The sequence below is a fragment of the Diabrotica virgifera genome, chromosome 7, assembly GCF_917563875.1.
Source record: "Diabrotica virgifera virgifera chromosome 7, PGI_DIABVI_V3a".
NCBI classification, from domain to species: Eukaryota; Metazoa; Arthropoda; class Insecta; order Coleoptera; family Chrysomelidae; genus Diabrotica; species Diabrotica virgifera.
The window spans coordinates 217,605,570-217,629,045 of record NC_065449.1 but is presented as its reverse complement, the minus strand read 5'-3'; the positions used below and the strand labels follow the sequence as shown (position 1 = coordinate 217,629,045).

The 23,476-nt window shown below is 32.3% G+C and overlaps 1 protein-coding gene across 1 annotated transcript; it reads left to right on the top strand.

The window, feature by feature from the left end:
* The first annotated feature begins 8,673 nt into the window (after nt 1-8,673).
* LOC126887863 (protein lifeguard 4-like) lies at nt 8,674-9,731 on the top strand. The gene has a single exon (XM_050655763.1). The coding sequence runs from the start codon at nt 8,850-8,852 to the stop codon at nt 9,600-9,602; it is 753 nt and encodes a 250-aa protein (XP_050511720.1). The 5' UTR covers nt 8,674-8,849; the 3' UTR covers nt 9,603-9,731.
* The last annotated feature ends 13,745 nt before the right edge of the window (nt 9,732-23,476 follow it).

The window sequence follows — 23,476 nt, the reverse complement described above, 5'->3', positions numbered from 1 at the left end:
GCTCTCAACATACTAAATTCATGATAGTCCCTTTCACTATAAGACAGCTTATATTTTTTATGTTTACTCTTTTTTAGTGATATCAATTCTCTTAATTCCCTAGAGAAGAAAGAGGGATAGCTGGATGTTCTAAATTTTTTCTGTGGAATAAAACATTGAATACCAAAAGTTAAGATATTATAAAAATCTGACACAACAGTGTCAATATCATTATGTATAAATATATTGTCCCAGTTTACTGAAAATAAGTAATCATTTAGACCCTCATAATTGCCATTCTTAAAATCAAAATAAAATTCCTCTATTTTAAGTGAATCCAACATTTCATTTTTCCCTATTTTAAAATTACAGGTGTAAGAGGTATGGTGAATAGAGTCACAAAAAAGTGGATCTAAAGACTTACAACATTCCATTGAATTATCATTGGTAAAAAGAAGATCCAGAAATACATTTCTGCTATTTGGTGTATTAATCATTTGGAACATATTATAAAAACCATATGTTTGTGCTAGATAAAGAGCTGGAGAACCTGAAGAACAGTTTACTTTAACACCATTATTAGAATTTGACCACTGTACACTAGGCAGATTAAAATCACCCACTATGTAAAACTTGGTATCAGGATATGTAGCACAGATTTCTTCAACAGCCAGACAGTGGTCACTGTATTGATCCTCAGTTGATCCAGGTGGTATATATACACCGCCCACCACAAAACTTGTTCCAAAATATTTACATAATATAAACAACTGTTCGATGTGGCTTTCAGTTTTCTTAATAATTGAAGCTTGGATGTAACTTTTAACCAATACCAATATGCCGCCACCTCTGGTTTTTGATGTAACTTGCATGTTCCTGTCAGCACGAAAAACATTATAGCTACTAGCTCCACCAAGCTCCTCAGATAAGATGTCCTCGCTTAACCAGCTTTCTGTAATAACAAGGATATCATAACTTGAGCAACTCAGCATTAAATCCAACTCAGCTAATTTAGTGCGAAGTCCACCAACGTTTTGATAATACATTAGTAATGGGGTATTAGCTAGTTTTTTCTTTTATTATTCGAGCCATTATCTGAGCGGTTATCCCTTTTGACTACTTTCGGACACCCATTGATGTAACGAATTATATAACAACTATCGTCAACTCCATTGTTTTTATCATTAAGTTCAGTTAATGCTTTTTTAAATTGGTCTCTCTGTAGGGTAGTCTTATCTGAAGTGATTTTATAACCAGATTCCACCAATTTTTTCTTAGCTTTCAACGCTCTTTTCACAAAAAGTTGATCAGTACAGACAATTTTTAATGGCCTGCAGGATCCCGTCTTTTTTGCACCCAATCTAAGAACCTTTTCAACTTTGTCACGCCCATCTTCACCAATACTCATAATATCAAACACCTCTTGAACCACTTTCCTGTCATCCTCAATCCTTCCTGAGAGATCATCCTTATTTGACTCCGTTGCATTATAAATTATTAAATTTCTGGATCTAATTGTTCTTTCATGCACCTCGTTGATCACTTGTTCCGGATCCAATTCTGAAGAAACATGTTGACATTTTTTATTCTTAACCGCCTCCAGCTCCATTTTCATGACTTCCATTTCAGCTTTTAGCTCTCTAACTTGTTTCAAAATAGCTGGAGCATTCTTAAATGCTTCCCTACATGGCTTACAAAAAAACATCATGGATCTTTTTTGAATGACAACCGCCCTTAATTCAGATGCATTAAGCCCTGTACATGGCTCAGTTGGGTGCATTAGTACATGGCAGCTATCACAACACACAGATTTATTGCCCTCAGAAATAATTTCTTCACATGAATTGCAGGAATTAACCATGTTTTATCTGATCTAACCTCACTTTGTAATAAGTTCAAAAATAATTAGAAGTTTCCGGGAATTATATAACCTCAATACTTGTGGTAATACAAAATAGAAAACACTATGTAATTCAGACTTTTTAACTCAATTTTTTAACCGAAAAAAGTATTAAAACTTAAGAGCTAAAATTTTGTAAACATGTGGATTGACATAACCTTGATTCCTTGATTTTAATAATTTGTTTGTAATTGTGAGATTGTTTTTGAGTTATGTTCGTTCATTACTAGAGTATTGTTCAGTGATTTGGAGTCCAAGTTATGAGAATCACAAATATCGAATTGAATCGATTCAAAATAAATTCGTTATATATCTGCGGTATAGATTAGGAACTAGAGGAATGCAATTGAATTCCAGTCAGGTCATGCAGATGTTTCATTTGCACCGTCTAGAGGATCGCAGGCGATACTTTGACCTTAATTTCATATTTAAGGTGTTAAATGGTATTATTGTTGCACCTAGCATTCTGGGTCGAATAGATTTTTATGTTCCAGCTAGGAATTTGAGAAGATGTCCCTTGCTATCCGCTAGATCGTGCAATACACGTCATGCAGAAAATATGCCTTTAAATAGAATTGTTTCTAGTGTAAATGAGTTTCCAAATATAGACTTTATGGGAGTCACACTAAATGCTTTTAAAAGGACTATTTCACGTGAATTATTTTAATTTGGTTTTAATTTTTTGATGTCGTTAGTTTAATTGTAAGTAATGTAAGTTAACTTGTGTTCAATGTTTAATTTTGACTTTTAATTTTAATTGTAAAATGGAGTTTTCTGTCAATAAATATTAATTTAATATTTCCCAAAAGGAGCTACATACGTCTTTCAGCACTCATTTAATACATTCAATTTTTTGAATCAAAATTTTTATTATGTTCATATTTTTATTCAAAAAAGTATACTACATTCATCTCGCTAAACTTAACTGTGTTTGAGATAAACGCATTTTAAGTCTGTGATACATCATTTTTTTCAAAAACGAAAATTATAAACGTCAGATGGAAGTTGATTTAAAAAACGCGTATCATCAAATACCAATTCATGAATCTGACAAACCATGTACAGCTTTTGAGGAAAGTGGATGCCTTTACCAATTTTGTCGTATTCCTCTTGGGGTGACCAATGGATTATCATATTTTCAGAGAGCCATTGATTCTATCAATAAAAAAGAAAATCTACAAGGGGTTTACGCTTATTTAGATGACATAACAGTTAGTGGTGAGGATCAAGATAGCTATGATTTGAATTTACAGAAGTTTTTAAATGCTGTTAAAAAATATGGGTTAACTTTAAATCAAAATAAATGTCACTACAATCAAAAGTTATAAATATTTTGGGATATACAATATTGCACTTCTATGGACAGTAATTAATGAAAAATAAATTCTCATTGTTGAAACAGATACATGAATGAATTTGCTATTTCTATCATGCTGAGTCAATCTGGAAGACCCGTTACTTTTTTCTCACGTATCCTCACAGATTCTGAACAAAAAAAAAATTGATGAATTTTCAAGATTTCCATGCTAAGATACGTCCAGTCAGACCGGGGGACTAGCTTGACTTACCAAGAATTTATTAATTACCTACACTCTAAAGGAATATCTTCAAGTAGAACAACACCATATTGAAGGAAATGGTTAAGTTAAAAGATACAATCTTAGACAAGGAAAAAAGAGAGGACGGGTAACACCCATTTAACACACACGTTCCAAAAGTGAAGCCAGTTTTTGGTTTGTTTGTCACCAGAAACATGGCGGTCACGTCAAAAATAACAATGGGTTGCCAGTGGTGGGTGTTCGTTGAAGGTTAAAATTTCATAAAAAATAAAGTAAATCATCATCTAAAATTCGTAATAAAAACATATGTATGTATTGAAACATATGTACGTAATATGAGCAACTTAATAAAACATTTACCGTACACAAATTCTTCATTTTAAATACATTTCATGTTTTTATTTTAAATACTCAATGCATAACAATACCCCAAAGATACGTCGATGATCAAAATCCCCGGTGTCAGTTTGGCTTCACTTTTGGTCATAGGATTACTCGTCCTCTCTCTTTCCTTGTCTAAGGATACAATGGAGTTATATGGAAAGCAGTGAATCTAGCATTGAAAACCAGAAATTTAGACATCACTAAATGGAAAAATGTTCTATATACCAGATGCTCTGCACTCTATATGAAGTTTACTGTCTACAGCAACCAATTGTACACATCATGAACATGTGTTTACTTTTCAATGAAGATCAACTAGCAGAAATTCTATTTCTTCATGAAGGATTCAGACAAAGTATTACTAAGAAAATTTGTATGAATGAGTAAGTTTGATCCTTTAGTTGAAGAGGATTATCTTTTAGAAGCCAATGCAGATTATGCCTTAATGCAGTATCCAAACAGAAAGAAAAGTACAGTTGCAACGAAGTACTCAGCTCCTAAAAGTGACCTAAAATTATTGAATCACAATAGTGATTAAGATGAAAATGAAAGTCCAAATAATACACTAAAGAATTCCACTACCAAATCAATATCAGATGAGACAAAAAATTTACCTGTTTAAGAACCGAATCAAGTCTCTGATGATAATCATGAACCAATATTAGAAAATTCAGATTTTCAATCTAGCCGTAAATAAGCTAGAACTAAAAATAAACTAAGATATTTCCAACATTTTGTTCAAAAAGTCAAAAATAGAAATAGGGCCGCATTAAATTATTTGGGTTATGTTGTCTTGTCATTTGTCATAATAATTAAAGAAAAAAGAAGAATAAAGTAATTCTCCTTATTTCAGTTGCCGTCCCGTACCCCCACTTAGTTTCATGTTATGTTTCTCGATACATTGTGCTAGAAAGAGATACCGCAAACCAGTCGAAGAGATCTTGGCCCTGATTCTAATTCATTTCGACAGTCGCAATTTCATTTCGACACCGCCATGACAGCCGCAGAATATAGCGATTCTTATTCATTTCGATATTAGTTACAACTGGGGATATTAATCTTATCATGTTGAGACTGCTCAGAATTTGGGTTGGCGCTCCCGTTTATTGGAACTTGTTGATAGTCTGGGAAAATTATCGAAAAAATGCCATTTTTGGGAAAAATTATTTACCAGCTATTTTATTGCTAAAATCGAATCTTAAGATTGCATATACAGTGCGTCCATAAAGTAACGCATAAATTCATTATTTCGTAAACCAGCGACATTAATGAAAAATCCTGAAACGGGTCGATTTTTATTTTTAGATTCAGATTTTTTGGCATATATATCATACTAGTGACGTCATCCATCTGGGCGCGATGACGTAATCGATGATTTTTTTAAATGAGAATGGTCATGTGATAGCTCATTTGAAAGGGTATTCAATTCTCTATTCACTAATATAAACATTTACCTAATTATTTATACAAGGTGTTCAAAAAACATTTTTTTAATTAAAATAATTGAAACAAAAAGAAGAATGTACGTAATTTATTTAATTCAAAATACGTTTTACTGTTGTCAGAAAACAGGAAAAAAATGTTTATTTGAGAAATAAATATTGTTTTTTGCTTAAATTCAATGTTAAAGCTGCCACCCACCTGTCGCTTGGCAGTTTGAACATTTCGTTTAAGCGAAAATCAATGTTTATTTGTCAAATAAAATTTTTTTCTGTTTACTGACAGTAGTAAAATGTATTTTGAATTAAATAATTACATTATATTCTTCTTTTTGTCTCACTTATTTTAATTAAAAAATGTTTTTTGAACACACTGTATAAATAATTATGTTAATGTTTATATTCTTGGATAGAGAATTGAATACCCTTTTAAATGAGCTATCATATGACCCCTATTCTCATTTAAAAAAATCATCGATTAAGTCATCACGCCCAGATGGATGACTTCACTAGTATGATATATATGCCAAAAAACCGTAATTTAAAAATAAAAATCGACGTGTTTCGGGAATTTTCCTTAAAGTAACCACTTTACGAAATAACGAATTTATGCGTTACTTTATTAGTAATATGGGGTATGACAAGTCCGCAGAAAGTGTGTTATTTTATTTATAAACAAATTAGCACTTCTAAATCTTCTTTATTTTTCAATTAGTGGTCTGTAACTCCTAAAATTTTTCCTTTGAGCCAAAAACACTCAAATAAAAATTCACCGTAATTTAGTTCTGCACAAAGTTATTTTTTTTCCGATTTCCTTCAACAAAAATTTTACTCAGAAAATCCGAGTTTTCCCAAAAAATCTGCAATTTTCAATTAAAATTTTAGGGAAGTACCTAATTATTTATCAATAATTAAATAATTGATGACATGAAAGATTTATTATAGTAGATTATACAGAGGGGCTAAATTATGGAATAAATTCATTTCTTTAAAACGGACGATTTTGGAGCAAAATCCCGAAAGAGGTCGATTTTTATTTATAAATTACAATTTTTTGGCATATATTTCTTACTAGTGACGTCATCCATCTGAGCGTGATGACGTAATCGATAATTTTGTTAATGGGAATAGGGGTCGTGTGGTAGGTCATTTGAAAGGGCGTTCAATTCTCTATTCAGTAATATAAACATTATTATCATTAGGTATTTATACAGGGTTGCCAAAAAAAATTTTTGAATTAAATTAATTGGCGCAAAAAGAATGTATGTAATTTATTTAACTCAAAATACATTGTACTGCTGTCAGAAAATAGAAGAAAAGGTTTATTTCACAAATAAGCATTTCTTTTCGCTTAAATTAAATCACAAACAGCCTCCCTCCTACCTATTGGCAGTTTGAACATTTAATTTAAGCTAAAAGCAATGTTTATTTGCAAAATAAACATTTTTTTCTATTTTCTGACAGCAATAGAATGTATTTTGAGTTAAATAAATTACATGCATTCTTCTTCTTGCGTCAATTAATTTAATTCAAAAATTTTTTTGGCCTCCCTGTATAAATAATGATATTAATGTTTATAATACTGAATAGATAATTGAACGCCTTTGTAAATGAGCTACAACACGAACCCCTATTCCTATTTAAAAAAAATAATCGATTACGTCATCACGCTCGGATGGATGACGTCACTAGTTTGAAATATATGCCAAGAAATTTAATTTAAAAATAAAAATCGACCTGTTTCGGGATTTTTCTCTAAAATCAAATGAATTTATTCCATAATTTAGCCCCTCTCTGTATATCAGGAGACCGGCGACAATCTAACCAATAGTTTAGCAATAATTAAAATGTTAATTAAAAAATTTCGGTCGAAATAATAACCAGAAAGATTATGATACACCAGAATAACTATGATTTTCGTATAAAAAAGCACTATACCTATTCAACGTTCCTTACAGGATTGAAATTGGACCATTTGAGCGGTCTCAGGAATGTTATAAAGAAACAATTTTTTGGCTTATAAACAAATAGAACCCCTCAGAAAATATTAGATTTAATTAAATTAAGTTAACGCTGTTGAAAAGGGCACGGCTTCTGTGTCCTTTACGAAGAAAAACAAATTGAATTGCGAGGAGTGATTCCAGGTATAACCGGTTAAATTTGACCGGCATTTGCGACAGAGTTATAAACAACAGGATTTTAATCTTTGAACCATTAGATACCTTTTAATTCCGGTCCTCTTTGTACATACAAATTTTCATATCTTCAAGACACTTATAACAAAAAAGATTTATGTCACTGTCACCAAATTATTTAATTATTGATAAATAATTACTTCCCTTAAATTTTAGTTGAAAATTAAAGATTTTGTTTGGAAAACCCGAATTTTCCGAGGAAAATTTCCGTCGAAGGAAATTGGAATAAATTATCAATGTGCAGAATTACTGTCAATTTTTATGTGAGTGTTTTGGTTTAAAGTTAAAATTTTCGGAGTTATAGAGCAATAATAAAAAAAGATTTCGGAGCACTAATTTGTTTATAAACAAAATAGCACACTTTCTGTGGACTTTGCACAGCTATATTACTAATATAGGAAGTCTTAAGATTTGATTTCAGCATGTCCAGCAATAAAATAGCTGGTAATTAATTTTTCTTGTTTTTTACTAATTTTCCCAGATTATTACCTTACATCTTTCATTGAGTTGATGATTCATGTTGTGGACATTCTCAATTATTATATTTCTAATTTAATACTATTCTATCTAATTCCTCAAAACAAGCAAATTTCAATTAAACCCAGCTATATTATAATACCTTTTGCTTTAGTTTTCCTTGCAAGAAATAAACAAAACACATCTCATCTAAACTAAACCTAACCTCGCTTTTGGCCAATCATTCATCTCCGTGTCAAATAATTTCGACAGTCGAAATTATAATATCAACACCCTTTTTAAAGTCGCTATTAATTTCGATAGTCGCTATTTCATGACGTCACTTCGTTAGTTCAACTAAAATCCACAAGGCTCGCACAATCGCATTTCAACCGTCGCCATATTGAAAGCGACTTGTTTAGTGTCGAAATTTGATTTAGAATCAGGGCCCTTGTCGTCAGTGGTGGCGGAGTGAGGGCTCACTCTATGTTAATATATACCTCTATGGTTTATAATTATTTTTCCTTCTTCCAAAAACAAAAGGAAGAAGTAAAAATGTGGAAAAAAGGAAAACTTTTTAGACATCAAGCATCAAATAATTCTTTTCATACGAAAAGAAGAGTTTAAATAATAAAATAATAGCAAATAAAGGAAAAAATATTTATTAGTTACGTCATCAGTAGCAAACATAAAATCAAAATTTCCCAAAAAAGTGTATCCCATCACAAACCATACATACTCAGTATGTATGGTCTGTGTATCCCATGTTGACGGTTGAGTTGACGTGACATGTGACTTTGTTGTGTTGACATTAATGACACTGACGAATAGACGTAGACAAATAAATATTAGAAATTGATCAGAATAATGTTTTAATAATTAATAACAGTTTATAAAAAGATAAAACTTGCAAACGTCAGTAAAACACATCAGAAAAATGTCGCAAACAGTGTCCCTAATTCTGAACGAAGATGTCGAACATGGTGGAAAAGAATACGACGAGGATGATATCGAAAATGATTTTGCCTACAGAAACAATGTATTGAACGCTACAAAACAAATAAGGTTAGCATTTATTCGCAAAGTTTATGGCCTTTTGTCCATGCAAATATTACTAACCTTTATTATAGCCAGCATATGTTTGTTTACACCACCTATAAAAAGCTTTGTTCACACAAATGACTGGATGATGATGTTTTCTTTTATTGCTAGCATTGCACTGTTAGTACCTCTACACATCAAAAGGAAGGAATCTCCTACCAATTTTATCCTTCTAATAGCCTTTACAGTTGTTCAAGCTTACACAATCGGAGTCATAGTGACATTCTATTCAAAAGTAGTCGTGTTACAAGCATTAGTATTAACCCTTGTTGTATTGGTCGCTCTGACTGCATTCACATTCCAAACTAAGCGTGACTTCTCTGCCACTCATTCCGCGTTATTCGCTGGACTCTGCATTCTCATCGTAGGAGGATTTATGCAGATATTCATTCAATCGTCTATATTGGAACTTGGTATTGGACTCGGTGGAGCATTTTTGTTCTGCCTTTTCATCGTAGTGGATACCCAAATGATAATGAAGACTTTGTCACCAGAAGAATACATTTTAGCCACAATAAACTTGTACATGGATATAATCAACTTATTCGTTTATATTCTGCGTATTTTACAGGAGTTAAATAGGCAATAATTCACTTATTTTTATGTAGCAATGAATAAATAACCTTATCCACTTTTTAGTAGTAAATTATTTGTAAATATTATTGGCTCTTACAGTATTTTATTGAAGGTTACTTAAAATAAAATTTAAAATGAGTAAGTTCAATTTTAATTAATTAATTCTCCTCACACAGTTTTTTCTATATAGCCACCATTAGGCGTCAACTCCCTTCGGTAGGGAGCTATGGAGGAGTATCACTAAGCCACAAGCCCTTATCCCTTGCAGTACCGCTCCTCCATAGGCCGATCAGACACCAGTTTATTCCAGACCAAGTCGTAGATTCTATTGAATTTTATACTACAACCGTTGACTGATAAATTTACTGGAAGATACGAAACTAAATGAGCGTTTATGTACGACACCAGTGGTTTTAGAAATAGATGGCGTTAGCAGCTTTCTAGGTGCGAGATTGAATTTACCTGAGACAACGATGAGACGTATTCAGGTAGCTTTGGTTATCAGAATTTGGGGTCGGTCGGGTCGATCGGATTATAATAAAAATTATTTAATTCTTTTGATGCTTTTAAATTTGAGTTCTCATTCAACGATAACAATGGCAATCTTTAAAATAATTATTGGAGTGTACCTATGTATTACTTTCTAAACTCGTTTTTAAATTAGCAAGAATAATTTTGTAGTTGTAATTTGTCTTCTAATTTGAATTCTTGAAACAAATCATTAAATATTATAAAGTTTATTTAATAATTTTATATAATATATATAATATAATTTATTTAATAAAAAATTTATTTAACGAGAAAAATACTCACTGGGTGATTTTAGATATTGTACATTTCTTATTTGCCTCATAATCTCGATAAAAAAATAGGTAGTTATTTTCGTTAATTACAGTCTCTTCTGATAGTTGTATATTTTGTTTGGAGATATTGCAAACGTATTTACTTAAATGAAATTGACTTAGTAACCCGCTCGGGCACTTTAAACTCTTCGGGAGAAAAAGGGTAAGGACTCATGAATTGTTGCAATCGCGATTTCCAACAATTTCTTCCAAGTTTTTTCGTGCCGTCAATATTTTCCGAGTTAGGGGGAAAATAGTGACTAAGTATATTATTTATTATTAACTTTACTTCTTAAAGGTGCCGTGTATTTCTGCGTAGGCGTCCACTGTGCATTGTATTGTCAGGTGAGATATTAGATAGTCACGATTACATTATTCTATTACGAGTAATTTCATTAATATCATTTGGCGAATATTACCCAGCCATGACATCTTTTTCTAGACCTTTCTTACCCTCTATATTTCCTTCGAGTTCCAGTTGCCGACAACTATATCGTTCTCCTCGCAATATGTCCCTAAGTATGTCCATGATATTTTAAGCATTCGGTGCAGGCACCTTATTTCAAAGACTTCAAGTTTGTTATTGGAGCTGGTCTTTATTATCCATGCTTTCATTACATACAAGAGAACAAGCCAAACGTAACACTTTAGCGTATTGTACAGTAGAAAAAATGAAAGAATGAACCCATGAACGAACATATAAAACACGCTGTATTTTCCTGTCACCGTGTCAAACAATTGGCCAGCACAGGTACATGTAATAATTATTATTACATGTACTTGCGCTGGGCAATTTTCTTTGCGACATGTTGACAGGAAAATACAGCGTGTTTTATACGTTCGTTCATGGGTATTCTTTGATTTTTCCGACTGTATCTCAGGTTGAAACCCAAATTTCAGTGAACAGTCATAAGAGTCTGGACGTCGACATCCCATTGTTTATGAGAGATATTTTTCATTAAGTTAAGCCCGTTTGAGCTGACAGTCGGAGTGAGTGTATATTGTCTTACCAAGATAGACGATTATCCAGTTTTATTCCCAAGAAGTTAATCAATTCTGAATAATTTATTGTAAACTCTTTAGGAACTACCTATTAACTTTTGCTCTCAGAACGAATTTCGAATAAACAATACGTTCTTCAGACACAAAGATCAAGAAAAATATACATTCAAAAATACAAGAGCACACATATCCGATATTGATTATATATGTATATTGACAAACAGAAACATCCATCATTCTCAAGTACTAGACATAAGATGTTTAAGTGTAGCTAATATCGGAAGTGATCACAACCTAGTACTTGGAAAAATCAGAATACATCTACAAAAAACAGGAAAAAAGACCCTATTGAATGTGAGACAAGAATAAAAGTAGAACAGCTACAAGACTTGTCAACACGAGATCTATACCAGACAAGACTGCAAAAAGTACTGAACGAAAACTACATAACACCAGATGAAGACATAGAAGAAAGTTGAAGGAAGATTAGAGATAATATCAAAATGTCAGCAACGGACGCACTTGGAGAACTTAAGATAAGTAAACATATACGAAAGAAAAGGAGAACACCCCATGGATCTGTGAAGAAATAAAAATAAAATGCCAAGAAAAAAAGAAAATCTAGCTAGAATACAAATTCAAAAGAACGAGACAAACATATGTGAAGAATCTAAAAGAGTTTGAAATGAGTTAAACTCAATAGTAAGAAGGAAGAAAACAGAACATTGGTAAGCATTTTCAAAAGAGATGGAGAAAATGATAAGAGGTCAAACAGCAGAGATGAAGGAATTGATAGAAGTAAAACATATTGATACAAATACATGGACAACTTAACTAGAAAACCTGTATCAAACAGCTAATCATGAAGAACTGGAAAACCAGGATTAGAATCGGATGAGCAAACAGAAATTAAAGAGGAAGATATAACGAACGCCTTAAAACAGATGAAAAATCGAAAAGCACCAGGGAAAGATGGAATAGCTAATGAACTTTTAAAATACGGAGGAGAGAGACGTCACAAAGAACTGAATATCCTGATAAGTAAAATAATAAATACAGGAAGAATTCCAGAAGAATGGAATACCACTCAGATGATAGCGTTATTAAGAAAAGTGATATGGCAGATCCCAGTAATTTTAGAGGGATAAATTTACGGAGCACTATACTGAAACTCCCAACAAAAATACTGATGAAGAAAATAATGGCGTGCATAAATATATCGGTTGAACAACAAGGATTTAGAAGGGGAAGATCATAACGATGCAGTTTTTGTGATAAGACAAATAGCGGAGAAATCATTAGAGTATAACAAGCGAGGGTTTTTCTGTTTTATATACCTACAGAAAGCGTTTGATAGAATACAATTAAAAGACGTGATACACCTACTATATGACAAAAATTTACCACTGGATATTATAAAACTGATAGAAAACATTTATGTACGAAATAAAATAGAAATGAAAGTCAATGGAATAATAACAGAATCCATATTATAGAAGCAAACACAGGAATCAAGCAAGGAGATTCACTAATCCCTCTACTTTTTAACATAACGCTGGATGCAATAATAAAACAAGTGAAGAAAAAAAGAGGGTAAAAAATGGGCGATAAAGAGATAAAAATACTCTGTTACGCTGATGACACCGTGTTAGTAGCAGAGTACGAAGACGACCTACAAAGATTACTGCACGAATTCAACATTAACGCAAAAGAAATGAATATGAAAATATCAGCTTAAAAAACAAAATGCTTAGTAATATCCAAAGAACCAATAAGATGCAAATTGGACTTAGACAATAACAGTAAATACCTGGGAATTAATCTATCAGCCGACAATAATATCGAAGAAGAGGTTAAAGACTAATAATTAAAGCCAGTAGAATGGCCGGATGCCTAAACGACACAATTTGAAAAAACAAATACCTTAGAGTGGAAACAAAGGACCGAATATATAAGTCATTTGACTGAAGTTATTAGACCAGTTATGACTTACACTGCCTAAACAAGATCAGATGCAAGCAAAATACAAAGACGTCTGGATACCAACAAAATGAAGATCTTAAGAAGGATTGCTGGAAAAGGACTACGGGACAGGGTAAGAAGTGAGGAAATCAGATGCATATGTGGGGTAGACAATATAAATACCTGGGTAAAGAATAGAAAAGAAGAGTGGAATCAACACATAAGCAGGATGTCTGAATCAAGGATAGTAAGAATAGCCAGGGACAAGTCACCGTTAGGCCGAAGAAGTATAGGACACCCAAGGAAAAGATGGAATGACAATTTAGGGACAGAATGAAAGGCACCGTTGAAGAAAAACAGGCAGTACTGCCTATATAAAAGAAAAGTAGAAGAAGAAATTCTTTAGGTAGATTTTTGGTAGTATAATGTGCTTCTTTGGAGTTTTACTGAAGATTATTGTTTTCGTTTTAGTGGGAGAAAATTCTAGGCCAGTAGTGTTTGACCAATTCTCTAATTTCTAAATGACTAGTGGGTTAAGTGATTTAGCGATGTCATTGATGGCAATAAGGAAAAGTGCAACGAGTAGACCATTGAGGAATGTCGTTTAATTGGATTTTTGAGTCTAAAAGAACGTTATTTATTCGAGTAAGTTTCGTCTATATAGGAAATTATTAATAAATTTTATATTTCCTGGAATTGACCAACTTAATAGAATTTTTATATCTAATCCCCAAATGGCACGCGTTATAAAATATAATAAAAGATAGCCATAAGCCAAACATACTTTATCACATCCAAATGACCCATGAATTACAGATTCAATATCCACTAGGTCGTCTAATGTAGATGTGGACTTTCTAAATCCACTTTGTATAAGGCTAGGTAGCTATAATATCAATAAGTCTAATATCTAGTATCTATCAAGTAGATAAACTGATTAATTTTTTTTTTGTGAATTTGATGGCCTTGGCCAAGCCAATTAGCCAGACATTTTGTTATTTTAAAAACAAACAAATTTGATTTTTCAATCAGAGGAATTTTTTCTGTATTACTAACTCTAAATACATAACAAACTAACATTATTATCTACAATTATCTAAATAATACTCTGTTTTGGTTGTTCATTTTTTTTTGTAAATTTTTATTTTTTTTTGTATTTTTTGTTGTATTTTTTTTGTATTGTTAATTTGTTTTTTTTATTATTTTTTTTTATTTTTTTTACTGTTATTTTTTATTAATTGTAGCAAGTTTTGTTCCATTGAGTTTTTTTCACTAAGCTAATACTTTTCGAGTTATTTGAGAGTGAATATGTTCGTTTTTTAACAAAAAAAAAACACGTTTTTAGACGGTTTTACGCAAATAACACAATAAGCAAGTATTTTATCGAAAAGAGTATTCAATAAAAATATACTTTATAAAAAATTTAAAAAAAATGTCTGTATAAAGTCTTTATACTCAGTAGAAGCAGAGTTGTAGCTAAAAAAGTAAGTTCTTATTCGTCAAATTCCAAATCGAATATTTCAACGTGAAATAACCAAAAAATAAAGCACATTTCTGGGAAAACTCATCGCAAATTTTTTAAAGTGTTTAAAAAAGCTTTGTTTTTGTTTTTAAAAAAGTTTCTAGCATTAAAGTAAGCACGTTACGCTGAAAATAAAGTTGGTCTTTTTTTGTAAAAGATAGTTTTAAAAAAGCGTGAAAATCACCCTCTAAAAAGGAACTTGCATAACATTTTTATTTCGAAAGAGATGCTATAAATTTGCTAATATAGTCCTGTCGCCAGGGGGGGTACAACGGCCTCCTATATTCAGATGGACTTACCCAAGTTTTTGTTATGTATTTTGGCCCGTATAACACGAATTTTTTGGGTAACAGTTGATCCGGATGTCGATAAGATTGTTATAAACAAAGAAGTTGAGGAATTACATAACAGCGATTTCTCGCGAAACAAAACATGTTTTTGTATTTTTTGGGCCGTTCTAACCAAAAAATGTTCCTACAAATTTTTTCGTAGGATGCATAGTTTTCGAGATAAACGCGGTTGAACTTTCAAAAAATCGAAAAATTGCAATTTTTGAACCCGAATAACTTTTGATTAAAAAATAAAATAGCAATTCTGCTTACCGCATTTGAAAGTTCAAGTCAAATTCTATCGGTTCCGAATATATACATTGCTAAAAATTTATATGTTTATTGCTAAAAAAAGCTATAAACACATAGTGTTTCCCGTGCCTAATACATGCGTTTACATGCATGCTACGTAGAAATAGCCTCGCTTGCACTTGTACCTACTCTACCTACTCGTTCGATTTTAAATGAGAAATCATTGAAAACATCACTCCAGCACTAGGTGTTTATACTTTTGTTTAACAATAAAATAATAAATTTTTAGCAACGCAAATAACTAAAACCGATATACTTTGACTTGAACTTTCAAATGCGGTAAGCAGAATTGCTATTTTATTTTTTTAATCAAAAGTTATTCGGGTACAAAAATTGCAATTTTTCGATTTTTTGAAAGTTCCACCGCGTTTATCTCGAAAACTATGCATCCTACGAAAAAATTTGTAGGAACACTTTTTGGTTAGAATGGCCCAAAAAATACAAAAAAAATGTTTTGTTTTGCGAGAAATAGCTGTTATGTGATTCCTCAACTTCTTGGTTTATAACAATCTTATCGACATCCGGATCAACTGTTACCCAAAAAATTCGTGTTCTACGGGTCAAAATACATAAAAAAAACTTGGGTAAGTCCATCTGAATACAGGAGGCCGTTGTACCCCCCCTGGCGACAGGACTATAACTCATCGCAACTTTTTAAAAGTGTTTAAAAAGCTTTGTTTTTGTTTTTAAAAATGTTTCTAGCATTAAAGTAAGCACGTTACGCTGAAAATAAAGTTGGTCCTTTTTTGTAAAAATAGTTTTTAAAAAGCGTGAAAATCACCCTCTAAAAGGGAACTTGCATAAAATTTTTATTTCGAAAGAGATGCTATAAATTTGCTATAAATCACAACAGAACACGATTTAAAAAGAAAAAAAGTAGTTTGTGTTTTTCGTTTGGCCCCTCAAGACGAATAAAATCAAATTATTGTTACCGCTTCACAAGTGACTTTACTTATGTATTGTTTATAATACATATGATCTGTAAGTTTAATCGTAAACTTAGTTTTACAGTATTTTTTTTATTTTGAAAAAAAATGCCTTTTTTTTAAATAATTTTTTAATTATCAGTGATACGAAATATCCCAAAGTGTAAAGGTTTTGGTTTTCTGAATATTTTGTTTTACTGTAATACAAAAATTGGTTAAGATATGGCTGTTCCGAATTTGCATATACTCGTGTTTAGTGACTCATTGAAGTCCTTTCAACTACAGCCTTTCAAAAATAAGCACTTTGAACCTATGAAACTTACAGATCCTCCATAATAAGCATACATACGTAAAGTAACTTATGAAGCGCTACTGATTAATTTCATTTGAGATGCTAATTAGGAGGTGATTTTTAGATTTTTTTACAAAAAAAGGGATCAACTTTATTTTGTGCGCAACTTGTTTACTTCTGATACTAGAAACTCAAAAAAAATAAAGCTTTTAAACTTTTTAAAAAAGTTATGTTGAGTTTTCCCCGAAAAGTTCTTAATTTTTTGGTTATTTCATGTAGAAATATTCAATTTTGAATTTGACAAATAATAAGAACCTACTTTTCATTAGCTACAACTCTGATTTTACTGGGTCTACGACTTCATATGTCTTATTTATATAAAACATTTTTTTCACTTTTTGATAAGCTGTATTTTTGCTATGAATGTTTTTTTGGTGAAATACTTCCTTTTTTAGTTATTTGCGAAAATCCGTCTAAAAACGTATTATTTTTTGAGAAATGAATATATTCACTCGCAAATAACTCGAAAAGTATTTACTTGTGAGGTCAAGACTAGTGAAAAAAACTCTATAGTCAATTTATATTTCCAACATTTTTGCAGAAACAAAAATAAAAAAAAATAATACAGATTAATATGATAGTGACTGCTGCGTTAAAATTTTGAATACGGGCCATGCAAAATAACCGCGTGTTCTTGGCTAGTTCCTTGAGTAGGGGGAATTTTACACTTCCCTCTAAGGCTAGTTCCAACAAATTTAAGCTAGGCGCGCCACTATACAGGCAGGTTTTAAAGACAACAAAATAATGCATAGGCTTTCGTATCTTTCCGTATTTATCAATCAACGCTACAACGTTGGCATTTTTATTAATTTCAAATGACCGGGCTGGGGCTCGAACCTTGATCACAAATCCACTAAACTTGTAGATCGACTGCACCTCTGCCAACTGAGCCGTCAGACCGATGTTTTTCCTAACTTGTCAATTTATATTCTGTGTATTGATTCAGAGTAGTATTTTATTCAGTTTATTGTACAGTTACATTCAATTAACATAATATTTTGTTTGGTCAGTAATTTTATTTATTTATTTATTTTATGGGCAAGCCCAATTCTATAAAAATACATCACATTTTTTAATTGAACATAAAGTGTTACATAAATACATTAGTGTACAGATAAAAACAATCACATCATATAATATAAAAAACAGACATACAGAAATATAAATATGATATAGAAGTAAATATGTAATAGGAAATAATAACATAAAAACAAGTTAACAAATTACTGACGTTTCACTCACATATTGATCCCATGTAAATTTCTTTTAAAACGACTGATGGAGTTGTCAAACAGTTGCAAATTGTAAAGAGAGTTTGCTAAATTCAAGACTCTGGGTACGAACGAAAAAAGTGAATAATTAAACCTATGGAATGGTACATTTAATTTGGAATGGTACAAAGAGGTTTTAAATACAATTTAAGTCAGAAAACTGCAATATCTGGGACATGTTTATTTATTTATTATTCATTTACGGACCGAAGTCCATTAGTACATGATACAATTAAAATTTTTTACAATTAAAATGTCACACAAATTAGAAAAATAAGATCTAGTAGATACAAAATTGGTAAATACATAACAAACAATAATAAAGAATAAACTTACTTGCTCTCATTCAACAATTGAGAGCTAGAACATTTTGAAATTGACAAATACAACTTATCCTAGAACAAAGACAATAACAGTAGTTGACAAATCAGTCTTGAAATTAGAACATTAAGTTAAGTATAAATATAATTGTGTGGAAAACGCAGTAAAGTCGTTCACAAAGAAATCAATTTGCGGAGATAATGTGTTTGCTAATTTAAGAGTTTTAGAGAGATAGGAACTTGAACTATAATTTGTGCGGTTAATGACCTCGTGGAAGGTGGTCACAGAACGGGTGGTTCTTGAAGGTACATGTAGACCAATTTTATTTAAAAGTGGGATACAGAATTTATGACCATGAATTAAGTTATATAAGAAGCAAAGATCTTTATGTTGACGACGACTCTGTAATGAGTCAAGTCGAATAATTTGCAGTAAAGACTCATAACTTTGACCAGTGAGATGCATCTTATAAGCATAATAACGTAAGAATTTACGCTGAACTTGTTCGATTTTATTAATATGACAGTTATATTGAGGTGACCAAACACATGATGCATAATCTAAATGTGGTCTAACCAAAGAACAATAAAGAAATTTTAAAGAACGACCAGTCGTAAAGTCATAGCTGCATCTTTTAACAAAGCCAAGCATCTTTAATGACTTAGAAACCATGCTATTAATGTGTAGGTTGAAATTTAAGTTAGTATCAAGAATAACACCCAGATCTATAACTGAGTCAACTAATTGTAACCTAGTGTCCCGTATAAAGTAAGAATTATTCTCAAAGTGTCTTAGTCGAGTAAAAGTTATAGCATGGCATTTGTTTGCATTTAAGTCCATACCATTAAGTGAGCACCATTCCACAAGACCATTAAGATCTGATTGCAAATTGTAGTGATCCAAATCAGAGGTAATTATGTGAAATAATTTAAGGTCATCAGCAAATAGAAGAAATTGAGCAAAATTGAAGCTTTTATTTATGTCATTTATAAATAAATTAAAAAGGATAGGTCCTAAGTGGGAGCCTTGAGGTACACCCGATGTAACTATAATTTCATTAGAGAAATAATTCTTAATACGAACTATCTGCCTTCTATCTAATAGATAATTTCGAATCCAACTAAGCAGAGGATCAGAGAAACCCAACTGTTCGATCTTATGTAACAATAACGTATGGTTGACTCTATCGAATGCCTTGGAAAAATCTGTATAAATCGCATCTACCTGTTGTTTACTTTCCAATGCTTCATTTAAGAAGGAGGTATAATTTAACAAGTTCATTTCAGTTGATCTCCCCATAACAAAACCATACTGTTGTTCAATGATTACATTTTGTATAGTAGGCTTAATTTTGTCACATATTAAACTCTCGAATAGTTTAGGTATAGTATTAAGGATACTAATAGGTCTGTAGCTCTGTACCCCGCTTCTATCTCCATTCTTGAATATCGGTGATATAAAACTAACTTTCCAAACGGGAGGGAATTCACTCGTTTGTAATGATTTTTGAAAAATAAAGAATAAGGGACGAGCAAGATTAAAACTACAGTATTTCAGTAACTTGGGTGGGATTCCATCAGGCCCTGGACCCTTATGTATGTTTAGCTGGGATAATTTGGTATATACCTCTGAAATAGATAAGTCACAACCAGTAATGTTGAAACTAGTGTTAGCCCTTGCACTATTTGGAATAGGACATTCGTCCTCACTATATACTGCAGCAAAGTACTGAGCAAACATCTTGGCTATGGTAGGACCATCGGAACTGGTTTGGCCATTATGGTTTAAAGTGTTCGGAATGCTATTATTGTTCCTTTTAGAATTTACGAACCTCCAGAAGCTTTTAATGTTACTAGGAAGTGTATGTTCAACGTTTGCTACAAACTGATTGTATGCTTGACCTGATAAGGACTTGCATATCGACCTCAATCTAGAAAATTCATTATAGTCTTGAGGTAACCTGGTCACTTTAAATTTCTTATGAGCTTTCTTTTTAGCAATGATGCAGTTTCTTAACTCTCGGGTATACCATTTAGGAAAATTGCCGGTATAAAACTTTTTCATTGGTACATAAACATCGATAGCGCCATATAAGACATCATAAAGTATATTGACCATATCATCTAAACTTTTGTCTCTGAAAATTTCATCCCAGTATATTGTGTCTAAGTAATCAGAAATACCTTGAAAATTTGCTGATTTAAAGTCGTAGAAAAAGCCTTCAGCTTTCATTTCATCAGTTAAAACATCTCCGCGGTTTAAATTAAAGCATAAAGGAGGGTGGAAACTATCGGGGTCAACTAATCCCTCATCAGCTTCTGCGACAATGCAATTTTCATCATGAACCAAAACTAGATCAAGTAATGAGTTTACATTATTATAGATGTTATTGCGTTGGAAAAGATTTTGATAGGAACATATATGATTCATAATATTTATAGCATCTTCTTCGATTAAAGGAATGTCTGGAGCAGAAATTGCCGTAGAACAAAAATTATCATGAGACCAAGTACAGTGTAGGTTGAAGTCCCCTGCAATACAGAAATGAGAGGTGGGAAATGTATTTGAAAGATTATCGATGCTGTTATTGAAAGAGATATATTTTTCTAAAGCAGACTTAGGAGGAAAATAAAGCGCTCCCACAATAAGCGGACAATTAGTACTGCCAACAGCCACATATATTTGTTCTATACCTGGAAAAGATTCCAGCAGTCTACTAGGGATAGATGAGCGCACTGCAATTAGAACTCCCCCCCCTCTGCTCGCAGTACTAGTGAGGTGAGAACGGTCCTTTCTATATATTACATAATCAGTAAGATCAAGTTCTGAGTCAAATATTTGGTCATTTAACCAAGTTTCAGTAAATATAAAGCTGTTATGAGGAAGCTAGGACAAATAATCCCCGGACAAATAATCCCGGACAAAAAACCACCACAAATTATCCCCGGACAAAAAATCCCGGACAAATAATCCCCACAAATTTTTTTGGACAAAATATCCCCACAAAAAATCCCGGACAAAAAATCCCCAAAAAATATTTGCTGCCGAATAGTTCTCTAAAAGTTTTCCCGAAATTTTACTAAATTTCTAATTCCAATTCCATGCTGAAAACTTAAAATTTTACATGACAAAAGAGTGTGAGGTTTTTCAAAAATCGTGGAAGATATGGGGATTGAGCTAAGGCCCCGTTCTCATGACAGAAGCTTGATAACACGCGTTTTGATAACGCGCGATTACAACTACATACTTTACATTTTACTTGAGTCTGTTAACATGCCAACGCGCGTTTTAATTACATAAAAGGCGCGTTAGCATGTCAACGATCTTAAGTAAAATGTATGTAGTTGTAATCGAGCGTTATCAAAACACGCGTTATCAAGCGTCTGTCAAGAGAACGGGGCCTTAGCTCATTCCCCATATATTCCACGATTTTTGAAAAAAACTCACACCTTTTTGTCATATAAATTTTGAAGTTTTCAGCATGGAATTGGAATTAGAAATTTGGTAAAATTTCGGGAAAACTTTTAGAGAACTATTCGGCAACAAATATTTCTTGGGGATTTTTTGTCCGGGATTTTTTGTGGGGATATTTTGTCCAAAAAAATTTGTGGGGATTTTTTGTCCGGGGATTTTTTGTCCGGGGATAATTTGTGGGGATTTTTTGTCTGGGATTATTTGTCCGGGGATTATTTGTCCGGACCCCGTTATGAGGGGCGAGCGTTATAACTTGTTACAATTAATAATACAAGGAAGAATATAGTGTAGGAGTCGCGGAAGAAGACGCATCTCCTGGTTAAACAATTTGAGAGCTTGGTTTAATTGTACTTCTGCTGATCTCTTTAGAGCAGCGGTATCGAAAGTGCGAATTGCAGTGATGGTTGCCAACCTTCTTAGAAGGAAATGGCACATGAAGAAGAAGAATGGTACATAAAATGTTGGCACTTGTCTAGTGGTGCTAGGTGGTACAAACAGTGCGATCTTATTAAGTAGTTGAGAACAACTGCATATACCATTTAAGATCTTGAATAATAGCACAAGGTCCCTTTGTTTTCTCCTGCTTGAAAGAGAGGGGACCTGCAGTTGATGCTGTCATACAGTGTAATCTTGATAGGTATGAAGCTTAAAAGCAATGTAATGGAAGAAACTATTTTGGACTTGTTCAAGTTTCCTAATGTAGACCAAGACCAAGTAGTGTGGGGACCACACTGAAGAACAATACTCGAGGTGAGACCTGACCAAGGAGAAGTAAAGAACTCTAATACTGGATACGTTTGTAAAATCACGAGTTGTTCTTTTTACAAAACCCAGCATTTTCATAGATGTTTGAATGACATTGATGATGTGAGTATTGAAACAAAGAGAATTTTCCAGTGTAATCCCCAAGTCCTTGATTTTATTTACAGTGTTGAGCAATTGGCCATCAATGTAATAGTTTGATAATATTGGGTGGTGAGTACGATTAAAGTTAATTACATGACATTTGTTGGAATTAAGGTTCATACCGTTAAGTGAACACCATAAGAGTGGTTAGTCAGTTCTAATTGCAATATGGCAGCACCATAATGATTTTTTATAACTTTAAAGTACTTTCAAGTCATCAGCAAATAGCAAGGCGTTACAATCGTGAAAACAGTTGGTAATATCATTAATAAATATATTAAAGAGTAATGGACCCAAATGGGACCCCTGTGGTACACCTGACTTAACTGAAAAAGTTTGTGAGTAAAAGTGGTTCACTCGAACCTGTTGAAATCTCTCAGTTAAATAACTCTGTAACCACTGCAACAAAGGTCCACTTATGCCGTAGGAGCTAAGCTTTCGAATCAGGAGTTCATGATAATCAGGTACTCTTATTAAGTTGTAGTTTCATGTTAACATTATTGCTGAAGTATAATATGTATTGATGTTTTAAAGTTATTAAATATTACGTTTATATGGAATTGAACTAAAATTGATTGTAATGAAAATTACATTTTTTTACTAATGTTTGATGCTTCAATAGATTGAATTGACCAAATCAAATGGATGCAAAAGGACGAAAATTCAGC